The sequence below is a fragment of the Ambystoma mexicanum genome, chromosome 10 (assembly GCF_040938575.1).
Source record: "Ambystoma mexicanum isolate Mex_15411 chromosome 10, UKY_AmexF1_1, whole genome shotgun sequence".
NCBI lineage: Eukaryota > Metazoa > Chordata > Amphibia > Caudata > Ambystomatidae > Ambystoma > Ambystoma mexicanum.
Window position 1 is genome coordinate 879,550,134 of NC_090932.1, and position 13,613 is coordinate 879,563,746.

The window sequence follows — 13,613 nt, forward strand, 5'->3', positions numbered from 1 at the left end:
TCCGCAGGGAGAAAGAGGAGGATACTGGAAACAGGATATAGAGTTTTTGGCCCATGCTTTATGTGCGGGAACTTGGGGCATTTTCACGTGCAAATGTCCTTTTGGGCTACAAGCTCAGGCACAAGCAATCCAAATGGTGCAAACAGCAAGGGTTTGTCACAGCACAACAGCAGTGGCAGCAGATGCAGTCCCACCCAGCCCAACTGCAGCAGGGGCTCAACATCCGGGGTGAACTGCGAGTCACCTGAGAAAGATTATCCCAAGTGAAATTGAATACATAAATAATTTACGAATGTTGTGTTAAGAGTACATGAACCCGGCTGAGGGGGGTCCGAGGTGAATAGTGAACCGCCTTAGAAATTACTTGTGAAAATCTGAAAGAGGAAAAGAACTTATTGTTTATCGCATCAGGCCCTCTTAAAGAAGAGACTTTGAAAGACAAAGAGACTTGGGCACAGAAGGCCATGATGCTAATGATTGAACTGTATCTTCATGCTAGAGAAGCCAGAGACTGTGCTAAGCTCGAGTGTACCGCCTTGTCCCGTGCTGAAAACGTGAGGAAGGGAGGCCAACGGCCTGAACATCTTGACATAACATTTTGTGAAGACTTGTTTCTTTTTCGTAAAATTGTTTCCCACACTATTTGTATTTAGAGGTAAGGATTGGCAATAGACTTATTAATATAGGCACTTTTATTTTGACAAGACACTACTTGGACTACGTTATTATTTGATGCTCGTAGCTTGCTCCCATCTGTAGATTTAGGATTAGAAAGGTGTTTTTAAGTTCAATAAACACCCTTGCACTGTGGTCACTTGTGTCTGTCTTACTGTTGATACCATGTCTTCCTTACAATCAGCTGGTGGTTTGAGTTGGGGAGATCTTCAGTGCATGAAGAATAGGGTTTTGAGGACCTTTCTGAATTGCATGGCTGCCAGTCGAATGTTAACCTTTACTCCGAATGCTGTTAGGGTGATCAGGAAGGGACCCCATGATTGCGAGGGGTTTATGTTGTGCGTGCTGTATTGATGACTATTGTGCGGCAAACTGAGCGCGATGTTGCAATTTTATATATATCGAGTGTAGGTAATTATAGATAGGATATGTTAAAGCAGCACTGTTTTTCTAGAATTGATACATATTAGCTTGCACACGCGCAGAAAGAGAACATGTTAAAACCACCAAATGTAACACAATTCACACATGGGATGATTTGAAAACTAAGAAACGGGGAAGGGTTTTTATGTAGATGCAAGGAAAAGAAATGGGTATAGAAAGCCAGAATTAAACATACATGCAGATTGATACACATACATGGGGAACTCATGAACGAACCTCAATATAAAGTGTTTTTATTTATTTTTACATATTATTCAAAACACAGTAATTTGGGCTGTTTGCAAAGTGAACCTTGACTGTTGAGAAACTGATTCTGTGAGGTTTCAGAGGACACAGGATGGGGAATAAGTAACTTCACAATCTTTGCGGTCTGCTCATCTGCAGAAACTGCCCTTGAGTTTATGGTCTGACAAATATTGCAGACAGCAGAGGTAATCTCCTGAAGCATGGGAGCGTGACAGAAGGGGTTTCACCGTTTGATTTAGCCAGCAGTAAAAACGCTGGGTGAGTCAATGCCCAAGGCTAACATAATGGGAAGCCAGGAGTTTCAAATGTATTTTCAGATGTACTATGTGTGATAAAGTGGCAGTTATTTTAGATTCAAATTTTCAAATGAAAACAGTGACCTGGGGAATGAGATATTGCTAATTCGGCGAGAGATTTTTTACCCAGCCTCCTTCATATACCTTGAAATATTTACGCAAGCCATGTGCAAATTAATATTCAAGTTAAAGGAGCTTAGCCCAGTTATTGCAAGTAATGAATTATGTTTGCATAGAAATGTTTAACTAAATAACAATGTCAAGACCCACCAAGAATCCTAAGAGGTTTGTTCCACACATGAGCTGAAGATGGTAGTTAAGATGAGGGATACAAATGGAAACGTAGGAATTGGAGAAAGATGAGATTTCTTTGAAGATGGTTTTGTCCAATCACATGTGGGCGGTGGATTGTAATAAAGTATCTGGGAGTGTTTTTACTGTTGCAAAAATGTATATAAAATGTCAACTGATGTGGTTTGTTGACTTGAGTTACTTTGGTCCTACAATACCATCAAACAGCTCCCAGGATAATTGTACAATAAACATGCACTTGTTCTTCAAGTGGTAGGCCCACTTGGGTTGAGGTGATAAAGGGGCCCACCCTTACAATGCCTTATTCTCCATGCATCCAGTGCTGCAGTGCTGCCAAATTGCTCAGATGCTCCTTTATTTCTTTGAAATCATTGTATTGCGCCCACCTCTTAATTGATCCAATTCTTTTAGATTGACTGAGTTGAGGTCTTCTCCTTAAATATGTCCCCCTTCTGCAAACCAAGCAACTTTATGTATTAATTTAATTGGGAAGTCCTGATGTCGTTTGATGGGAGCATCGATCATGCCCAGGGTGAGACAACATCCCCTCCTCATCTAGCTGAAAAATGCCTGTGAATCATTTTCTTAGCTTATTGTGATTGCCATTTGAGTAGGTGGGCCTCTCTGTAAAATGACACTTTTGCTTCCATTTCATTTACAACTTGTAATAGAATAGAATTGGAGGCGTACTATGTTAAAAGTAAACAGCAGCTCTCAATGGCATTGGTACCCTCCCCACTTACAATCCATCAGAACTATGATGGCAGCTCATCATGCAGTGCGTTGGGTAGAGGTTGAATGTTAGGGGAGCCAACAAGCACCCTTCTGGACATCCCTCTTTACAGGAAAACAAGTAGGACACTTCCCATTCTAAGCTACACCTGACGGTGGCCTCAATATGCTGTGGGTGATGAAACTTGTATGTCCCTCACATTTGGATTCTGTCAAGGTTACCAATAACCTATAGGGCTTGGGGATCTGGGGGCAGGTCAGGTTAGATTGGTAGGTTCCCAGTAGATGCGGGATGCATTTTTTTTTCGGCTTGCAAGTCAAGTAATAAAATCTGCCTCTGTTTTTCATCCCCTGAACTTGATACATGGTATGTAAGTTTATTAGTTAATTTTGGAAATACAGACAACATTTTGGTTTCGTCAACACGGCTTGCAAAATAAATCTGCTAGCCCACTTGCATTGGTGAGGAGATTTATGAAGGAGAAGTACCATTTCATAGTACTTGACCTTGCTGGCGAGTATGGGGATGTTTGAAACGTTTATTTGACATTCACTGCAAATAAACCTGTTTCAAAGTGTCTCCCTCTGTGGTGAGGTACATTAGTGTTGGGATGCTGGGTGGGGCACTAGCTCACCTCTGTATTGGGCTCCTCAACCTTCCACTTGGTCCTGTCTTACTTCCCTCCTCGCTGAGCCGATGCTAAGTTGTGCCTGTGGGAATTTGTTGGGCCTTGCCACTAGCCCTTAAACTGGCTCTCATCTAACCGCCTTGTCATTCAGCCACATTCTCATTCCTCCTTCTTCCTCCCCCAGGCAACACATAATAGACTTTTGGTGGTGTGCTTTCGGGCGGTCCCTCTCCAGTGGACCTTCCATATTCATCCTGTCTTGCTTGCTGCTTCCTCTCCCTCCTTTGCCCCTCCTTTTCAACCTACTTTTCCACATTTCTCTTTCCATGCCATTCTCTGTCCATACTTTTCCCTCCGCTCATTCCTATCTTCCACTCTCTCCACATGTCCCCCATATCCCCCTCCTTCAAACTCTTGCTCTCTTGCCTCCTTGCTGTTCAGATCCTCTACCTCTTCCTGCACCTCAAAATTCTTTTGCACCTCCACCCGCACTTTCAACTGATTAACTTCATTGCTTGTTGATCAACTTCACCAAAAGCAGTAATGCCAGTAAAACTGAGATCCTACACCTGCTCCCTCCTTTCCTCTCTCTGTCTGGCTGCCCACAATGGGCCCTCTTCCTGCTTTCTCCTGTGAGGCTAAGAACCTTGGTGTCCTCTTCGACTCCACCCTCTCCTTCTCTCCTCACATCTCCGACATATCTAAAAAGTCAAACTATCCGCTGCACCTCCTCTGAGGTATTCTTTCTTTTCTCACTTTCCCCCAGAAGCTCACTGTCTCCAGAGCTCTGCTCATCTCTAGGCTGGACTACTGCAACTGATTCTTTCTAAATCTACCTGCCTCTACTCTTTGACCTTTACAATTTATCCAGAACAGGACTGCAAGGCATGCCCATGGCCTCAGGCCCAGGGATCGGATCTCTCCAGCTCTGAAATCTCTTGACTGGCTTCCTGTGGCTGCAAGGATCAAGTTCATGAACCTTTGCATCGTCATAAGGCTTCCTGGGGCCTGGGACTGCACTACCCTCCCCCAACTCTTCCTAAACATCTTCCTTCTTGAGCTCTCCGCTCATCCACCTTCAACTCTCTGAGGGTCAGATGCTTCTTCAGGCTGAGAGTGGAGGGTAGATCTCTGTATCCTCAGCTGGTGCCTCCCTCTGAGGGTGCCTCCCTCTGAGGGTGCCTCCCTGCCTCTCTCAAACTTGAGCACAACCACCTCCGGTTCCGGAGGCCACTCAAGACCTTACTTTTTGCTTCCGCTTTCTCCCCCCCCCCCCCCACCCGCCACCCCCCCCTTGGTTCCCCCAACTGATGTCCCTGACTGCTCTGCACACTGGTCACCTGGCTACACTAAGAACTCTGGCCCAGCCTCCTGCATGTCCAGTTGCCCTTGCACTGCCTCCCGGGCTCCCCCTGCACTTAAGGGTCTTTACCTGCAACTCTACAGCCCCTTCTCTCTGCGCTTATGAGCCACCTTCTGTCTGCAGTTGAGTTTGTATTTATTTTTGGTTATATAGCGCTTTATGCCAAAGCGCTTTACATTATAACAACAATGATACATAGAACTTAATGAGAATGAAATGAAGCAATTTACAAACATGAAACAAGCTAACAAAACGGTATGTAGGGCAATTTACCTGGTTTATAATCGAGGAAGGAAGGAGGAGGAAAGGGGAGAGATGAGGAAGGCAGGAAGGGAGATAGAAATGTAGAGGGGGAGGGAAAGGGTATGCAGGGAAAAGATGAAGGAGGAGAGGGTGAAGTAAGGGAGATACAGTGGACCGTCGGAGTGGGGGATTACCTGCACGTCTCCCCTACCCTCCCCCGGCACTTCTCCCCTCCTTATTCCCCGCACTTGCGTGATCTGAATGACACAAGGCCTAGTAAGATTGTTTCTTTGTTCTCCCTTTGTTTTCCCCTCCTTGTTTTGTCGCGCCTAGAAACACTTGTGTACATGCGCGTTATAAATGCCAAATCATATAACAAACCCTTTAGTTCTCTGCTCAGTCTTATAGTGATTTCTTTCTCCTACAACTGGAGGCCCAGAGTTTATAATTTGTCTGCCATTAAGGGAGGCATCAGAATTTGGTGTGTCAGTGTATTTTATTTTTTTTTAAACTTTTATTTTTTCTGACAGAGGCAGATAACATACACACTTACATCGGGACAATAAGAACAAATTCAGTATACATATACATGGATGCATGGACTTATATGCAGAAGGTAGGCAACGGAGGTCAATTAGCAACAAAGCATGAGTCACCAACATCTTAAACAGCGATTGAAGAGGACCGGGAGGACCCGCCCGTCAAGGAGGTGTCATTTAAACAATTCAGATAGCTATTGAAGGCAGACCAAATATTATGGGGACGGGAACGGGTCGGGAGCATGTCCAGGAATCCCTCCTCGCAGTTCCGAGACCACGTGAGCAGATTCAGCCATTTTTGATATGTCGGGGGGGTCGAGCTCCTCCAACCCTGCAAGACACATTTCTTGGCCACCACACGACTCACATTCAGGAACTTAACCACATCTCTAGGCTCCCCAGGGATCCACACCCCAAACAATGCCCCCAATGGGTCGAGGTCGACCTCGGAGTCGATAATTGCAGACAGTGTCTGTATGATCTTAGACCAGAATGTGGCCAGCTCTGGGCAGGCCCAGAACATGTGTAAATGGTCAGCACCCTCGGCACCACAGCGAGGGCAGAGCCGGGGGGTCAGAGCGTGCAAATCTTGATATTCTACCCGGTGTATAATACAATCTGTTGAGCAGTTTATATTGTATGGTGCGGTAACGGAAGTTCAAAGACACCCCACTGGTATGAGAGCACATTTTTCCCCACAGTTGGTCAGTAAGTTCTGTCCCCAGTTCAGCGGCCCAATCCTCCCATGCCCTGGATGGTCGGGGAGGGGCAGCGGAAAGCAACAGTTTATATAATGAGGAGACCACTCCGCGTGCACCTCCCGAATTTGCAATGTGTGCAACCCCAGGGGAGTCCCGGGGCTCAGCAGGAAAGTCAGGCCACCTGCTGCGAAAGGCTGCGCGTAGCCTATAGAACTGCAGGAGCTCCATAACTGAACCAGAATGCCCCGGTCTCCACGTCTGCAGTGTTATAAATTTCCCTTCTGGATAAAAGTCAGTGAGGGCGCGGTAACCCAACGCCTCCCAGTGCCGCGCCACTGCGGTGTCGTGTGTGGGTTCCAGCCCGGGAACATTCCAGGCAGGGAGCCACTTGTAATATGGGTGTTGTTCATCACAAGTTGCAAACAGCTGGCCCCAGGCCTGTACGGTGGCCCGGACCGGATCGATAGGCGAATCCGGTTCGTACTTCCTATTCAGAATCAGGGACATTATGTTACAGCGCGCCCCCGCCAGGACCTCCAACTTGACGTGAGGGCGGGGTGGGGGTCCAGGGTACCAATACGAAGCGAATTGTGCCTGGGCAGCCGTCCAATATTTTAGCAGGTCCGGGGCTGTGAAGCCCCCTCTGTCATAGGGCAGACACATGTCCGACCATTTCTTACATACCGCACCAGAATGCCAGAGGAATTGTGCAAGTGTTTTATGAAGGTTTGCAAAGTATCTCCTACCTGGCCAGACGGGGACATTGCAGAAGATATATAATAACTTAGGGAGCAGGATCATTTTCACCAGTGAGAGTCTGCCGGCCAGTAACAATGGAAGGGCACGCCAGTGCACGATTTTGGCCTCGGCTTGCTCCGCCACTGCCCGGTAGTTATCCGCCAGCAGTGTTTCCTGTGTCAGTGTATTTAATAGGTCCCTTGCCTCAGGCCTTGCTACTACCAGTCTGCCATCTTAGAATTCTCATTCCACCTGTCTGTGTTTGGTAGGCTATAGATTTCCACTATAGTCTCCCAGGATGCCAAGGTAACCCTGTAGTGTTTTTAAGATGATTGATGCAAGTTAGCCCCAAATTGATTCCCGTTGGGAGCCATTTTAGAATTGGTCTTTTCCACTGCGCAGCAACCTTTACAAAGTAACCAAAATATTAATGTATATTGTTGCTTCTACTGTTCCATGTTTGATGTATCCTTGTTAAACTGTAAAGTGTCTTGGATTAAGACTCTATACAAATACAATAAGTACAAAAATAGATTGATAACTAGAAGCCAGTTAGGCCCGAGAATGCTTGCTTTCTAAAGGTAGATAGGTTCTATGTCTGAATCCTGTGTGTTGGCGTAGCAGAAGGACGCATTTGATTGGCCACCTCCTGCAAGGCAGCTCTCTGCCTGCCCCCACCCTTTCCCTCTTTGCATTGCTTTTTGAGGTGGGAGAATCCCCCGCCATTCCCCTTGTCCCTGCTACACAGCCCTCCCTTCCCCTCCACCCTCCCCAGACCCCCCTCCATCCGTCACCAACCATTCACTAGGCTCGACTACAGAACCTTCTAGGACTTCAGTCTGGGGAGAGCGTTGCACACTATAGAGTGAGTCAGCCTTTATCCTGCGCTTGTGTGTGCGTCGCGCTTTCCAAGCGTGAGTAGATATATTGATAAATTGTACCAATGCAGTTGTACTACAGATGAACAGTGTGATTCTGTACAGAAAACATAAATTGACCATGTCCGAGTACAGAAACCATATCTGCATGATCAGTATTACTTGCACCTTATCATTCATCTCCATATTAGATCCCTCCATGTAAAATGGGTTTTCCTAACTTATGGTAGTGCCTGTTTGTTCATTTTGTAAATACATGCTCTTTTTTGGAAGTATAATTTTTTTTTTCTCTGGTCAGTTTTGACTCTGAAGCACCTGCAAAATATAACGGTTGTTGGAGTGCCTGTGCTGAAATTTGGAGGGGGAAACTTTCAAAGGTAACCTTTTTCACGCGTTTTATTTACTGTTGTGGCAAGGAAGGTGGTGATGTGCAGCAGTGTGATTTGCTTTGTTTTTTCAGTGTTCATAGGAAGAAGCTGTTTCTTTTCCAGTTCTCTGCCCTGCGCAGCAATGTTGGCCACGAGGACTGCTCGAACCTTTTCGAATGTAACCGCCAGACACCTACATTTAAAGGAGAAAAAGGGTGGCAAAAGGTAAGACAACGGGGCAATAGAATTCTGATTGTGTACTGTTCTCCCCCGAAAAGTGCATGAAACAACCATAAATCATCAATGCAGTTATAGAGCAAGTACTTTGAACCAAAAAACAGACAGGCACAATAACTCTCACAACCACGCACTCTTAGAAGATAAATCGGCTCTTTACGGCTATTTATTCAAAGCTTACAAGTACATAGAAATATCTCATGAAATAATGTGGACATAGATCACAGAAGAAATAAAGAAGTCAAAAAGAAATACATCACCGTGAGCATAATAGAAGTCCTCCTCTCGTCCAGAAGCGGCTGGAAAACCCCGGGAACAGCCAGGCCGAGAGTACCACAGCTCACAGGAAGGCCATACAGAGTGTCCTTCTCTGGCTGAAGTCTCACCTGACCCCCTCTGGGTTTCTGCATATACACACCCTCCACGAAGGGCTGTTAATTCTCGAACCTTCTGGAAATTGCACCTGCGCAGTTGAGGAACAGCCGTCGGTTGCCAGCTGGGTCAATCGAGAGCTCCCCCCAAGGAACGCAGGGCCTCCCTGCTCTAAAAACATGCCCCACGGAGAACTGTAGCAAGCCATAACAACGTTAGCTTTACCAGCAGAAATGGCCTTGACCGCGTACCAGGTTTGGAAAAGCATGTTTGTCTCAGCACTGTGAATCTAACACTTCAGCAAAATGTGTGCAACCTTTCCCTGCGGTGTGAAGTAAATATCCAACATGGCTCTGAGCGCTCCCAGAATGCATTGCGCGTCCGCGCCATTTTGAATCAAGCATAAATCAAGCATAACAGATTGGTAGTAGCACACTTCATAGCCTTCATCAGGCATTGCCAGGAAAGAGAACGGTTGGAGAAACCAGGTTCACACAATGCATTATGAGTATCAACAACGGAGGCAGTTTACTGCATTGCAATGCAATAGAAAAACTGTCAGCTGACACTGCAGAGGTGTTGCTAAGGGGGCTATAGCCCCAGGTTTTTTGGTTGTAGCTCCGGATTGAAGCTGAGGGGTTACAACCAAAAAGGCTAGCTATCCCCCAGTCCAAAAATTAGCATAGCCCCAGATCTTTTCCAGACCTAGCAACACCCCGGCTGACAGCATATCCCCTTCTTTGTTTCCCGCGCCCAAGATCGTAGTTTTTTAAACTACTCAAAGTAGTGATGAAAGGGAACTGAAACCTCTGATAATGAACACAGTGACAGCTTTGTCAGCCCCCCAGAAGACTCCTCCTTTCGCTTTGGAGAGACTCTTGCTAAGTCTTTTTCACCCATTACTTGATCCAGAACATTTCAGGAAGTCACGTCTATGGTGGAAATCGAAGGCCTGCCAGCTCCTTCCTCACCGCTAGTAATGTTCCACACACACATAGGATGGCCACGATCCTGCGTTGCCCAATCTCAATGTTGAGGCACCCTGGTTTTAAAACGCAATGTCAGCAGTTCCAGGGCCTCACTGACTCCTTGAGTAATGTGCCGCTAGTCCTAACCCAGTGGTCTCATATGCACCATCATAGCCCCGACAGAAGGGGGTTTCTCAGTAATGATACACATTTATAGTCTCCATCAGAAGGTTAAGCTGCAAGGAAACGCTTAGAAGGAACAATCGGCAGCATAGAATCGCACATTAAAGAATGATGAATGTAGCATTTTCATTTATGCCACTTCAATAACCATTTCTTTAATTATTAGCTAAATAAATAAACAAGTTGCATAGTAATTGGACACCCCTGTTAGAAATTCCATGAACCGTGTTAGGATAGAAACCTGTTGGGTTGGATTGTGTAATCGGAGAGATTGTCCTTATTTTCGCCTCCGAAGTTACAAGTCTATGAATGCACACGAGAGCAGACTTTTTAAACATTTTTTTAATACAATTGTAGTGACATGTGAAATGATGAGATCTCCCATTCCTTCTAACCCTGGACAAGGGTACTACATAGATTGCCATGATAGCCCTCACATCTGCACCCATAACTTGCAGAGCACTTCTTGCTTCAAGATATGCCATTGGACCTGATCAAACACTTTTTGTATCAGGGAGATTTGCCCCAGTGAGGCTTTGTATAAGTGCGAAATCATAATGGTTTTTAGAGCACACATAATCACTCTAAAAGCTTAATGACATTGAAACATTCGGACCACAAACATATCTAGGAATAATGAAGCTTTACATAGAGTTAAAGGGGAAGAGTTTCATTTGTTTGATGATTGTAGATGGCGTGATGAAATGAAAGAGCAGCGTGCTGTCCCGAGAATGCTCTGCCGTAACTTTCCTATTTTGTTAGTTACAAAAAGCAAGATTCCATCAGATCCTAGATTACAGGGAAGGAATGATATGGTTCAAACTATTTTCTCAACAAAGAAGGCAGAGCTTTATAGAAGAAACAATATATTATCAGGCCTTTAAAGGCCATCATATATTAGGCGGACGCTCTCAACTCTGCGAGTTCCTTTCCCCCACATGCAAGGTGGCTTGTACCCAAAGCGCTTATACAGATTCAACTTTAGTGAGGCCTTCAACCCGTCTCGCGCAACCCCAACAAATACCCTCTGTACCACCAATGAGCTAGGTACCTAGCCAGTGTATACTAACAATATATATTTATTTAAGGTTTGACAAAGAAGACTAGCAACCAAAACATGAACCACCAATGCTGTGGCCCTACACAATATCATAAATTCAAATTTCTTGCACCAATCGACTAACATATATCTAATGGACTTCCAAATACTACAACACACAGGTAACATTTTGAGATGAACAGTTATCACTTTACATCAGATTTCTTGCAAATTAACCAATAGGTAACATATACAACACACCGTGATTGCTTCGCTTGGCACAGTACACCTTTCTCCAGCAAGCCCCACCCTCCAGGCATCAATTAGATATGACTCCTCTGATCTGAAGGAAAGTTACAGGGAGTGGGAATACAGTAGCAAAATCGTTTTTTTTTTTAAAAAAAGGCAAAGTCAAGAAAGGAACTCGACGGGAACATCGTTTTGGGCTTTTTATTTGCATGAAACGCAAGGCTTTCGGAAAATCGTTTTGGGATGCAAGAAAATAAATGGGGAAATTTCGTTTTGCACCCTCTACATTCACTTGAATAGCAGCGCTTTAGGGTTACTTATTTTGGGATAGTGGACACCCCCCTTCGGTACAAAGACAGGGGTTTCAGAAAGGTAGTCACCCAAGTACTTTATTGTATGTACCAGCTCTAACACACTTGGTATGAACTTTGTTTGTTTCAAACTCTTAACAACACTCCTCCCGTGATTTTCTGTATGGGAATTAATTGATTTAACTTCATTTCAATGTGCCAAGGATCTACAGAGCTTCACCCCCCTCCTCACAATTGAATTGAAAGGATTAAGACGCACAGTTCCCAACACAATTTAATTTAAATGGATCGGGTGATTTTTCTATAGTGGAATTAATTTGAATTAGATTTAATAAAATATGCCTAGGATGTCCCCAGTTCTACCCCCCCCCCCCCACCCGCTATGCCGGATGGAGATTAAGCCTGGCAAATAACCCCACACACTTTTGATAGCTTTGACATATATCTTCTTACATGGGAGGCCTTGGTTATGGGGAATCCAGGGAAACCTCAGGGCTCCTTTGAGGACCGCACAGATCTGGTCAAAGGCGTCAGTCAAGGGCAGTCTCCAGCACCCAGATTTCCTTTGGCTCCTCAAATGGCAGGCCCATGTAGCTTCTAGATTTCCCAGGCTCTGTCTCCCACGCAATGTTTAAGGCCCAGCAATAGAGTGGTAAAGTCAAGGGAAACATCAAAAGTTCAAATATCGGTCCCAAGAGTCAAAGTCAAAGAAAGATCAGCAAGTCAGTCCCCCTCAGATAGAAAACTGATCTCTTGTATTGCTGGTGACACACATTATTATCAAAATTCCCACGCTACGGATTGGCCAGCTCTTTCCCTCTCCCCAATACGCCAACTGCCTGCTAATGGGTTTCACAGTTCCAGATTCAACCAGTTCAGTTACATGCACCATTGAAATGGCATTTTAAATTTAAGAAACATATTTACACATGACGTTTTGTATTGCATCCGGGCTTGCTGGCAAGAAATAAACTTTCTTTACAGAATGCTTGAACAGAAATAAGTTCACTCTTGGCATTATCTACATAGATAGACCATAGTTAACATAGGAAACCAAAACAAAATAGGCCTTCATCTTTACAGGCTGTCATTTTATATAATGGAAATTAAGTCTCTTTATTCCTGATGAACGCAATCTGTCACTTGATTTAATTTCTTAAATGTCAGGCATCATTCCTGCGTTTTATCTTCCAAATGCGCAGTGTTTCAACTGTCGTCTTTCCACGTGCACTCCTGCATTTACATCCTTTCTTTCCATTTCACTAGACCTTATGTCGAAATCTTGTACTGGCTTTTATATTTCAATGGAACTCCTCATTAGCCAGTTTCACTCTCGCAATAGGGGCTTAGCATGGCTTCTCCATCACTGTGGCTCTGGGGCTGTCTTTTCACCCCACAGACTTGCACATTGGTAGTCGGTGCAGAGTGCACAGGATTGAGGCACATCGTTCTTACAGCCAAGTCCAATTGTGTTGTGAACGTGCTGTGGACAGATATGCGAAAGTTAGGTTAGCACAGATGGGAGCCAGTAACATGGTCCAGTCTGGAGGTGACCAAGGCTAGAATTCACTGTACATTATGTGGAAAAGATAATAAAGGACATATTTCTACCAATTTGAAGAAGGAAAAAGCTAGTCTTAGTCACTGAGCTGATCTGTGGAGCCAAACATAAAGTAGTCTAATGGAGCTTGCATGTACCTCACCACATGTTGAGATGACCAGGGCCTTAAGCCATACAGCTCGTGGCTAGGCTTCGGGTCTTGCTATGATCACCATGATTTGGGTTGTGGAGTCTTTTTAGTTTAAGCTTGTTATAGCCCATCAAAGAATCAATGGCCACAAGGCAGTCTGTGAATTTAGTAAGGTATGTTTCTAAGACAGCTGCCGAAGATTTAAGATTAACTAGGAGTTCGGTGTTCTTGGCTCATGTCAAAAATGTCACACCATACATTTGAACAGACAGAAGCCATTGAAGTAGATCCACATTAAATGACATTGGCGATAGGCAGAACCCTGTGGGATATCACATTTAATTGCCTTAAAATGCGACTTGAAAGCATATTCTTTCTGGTGGAATGTATTCCATCCAG

General features: G+C 44.8%; 1 protein-coding gene across 1 annotated transcript in view; it reads left to right on the top strand.

Moving 5' to 3' along the window:
• Positions 1–13,613, top strand: part of BDH1 (3-hydroxybutyrate dehydrogenase 1) — a gene marked incomplete at its 5' end in the record, with an annotated part of 252,875 nt that overhangs the window by 37,744 nt on the left and 201,518 nt on the right. The window contains 2 exons of the mRNA XM_069620231.1: positions 8,095–8,173; positions 8,257–8,389. Of these exons, the coding sequence (XP_069476332.1) occupies positions 8,095–8,173; positions 8,257–8,389 (212 nt within the window). The remainder of the gene's footprint in view (positions 1–8,094; positions 8,174–8,256; positions 8,390–13,613) is intronic.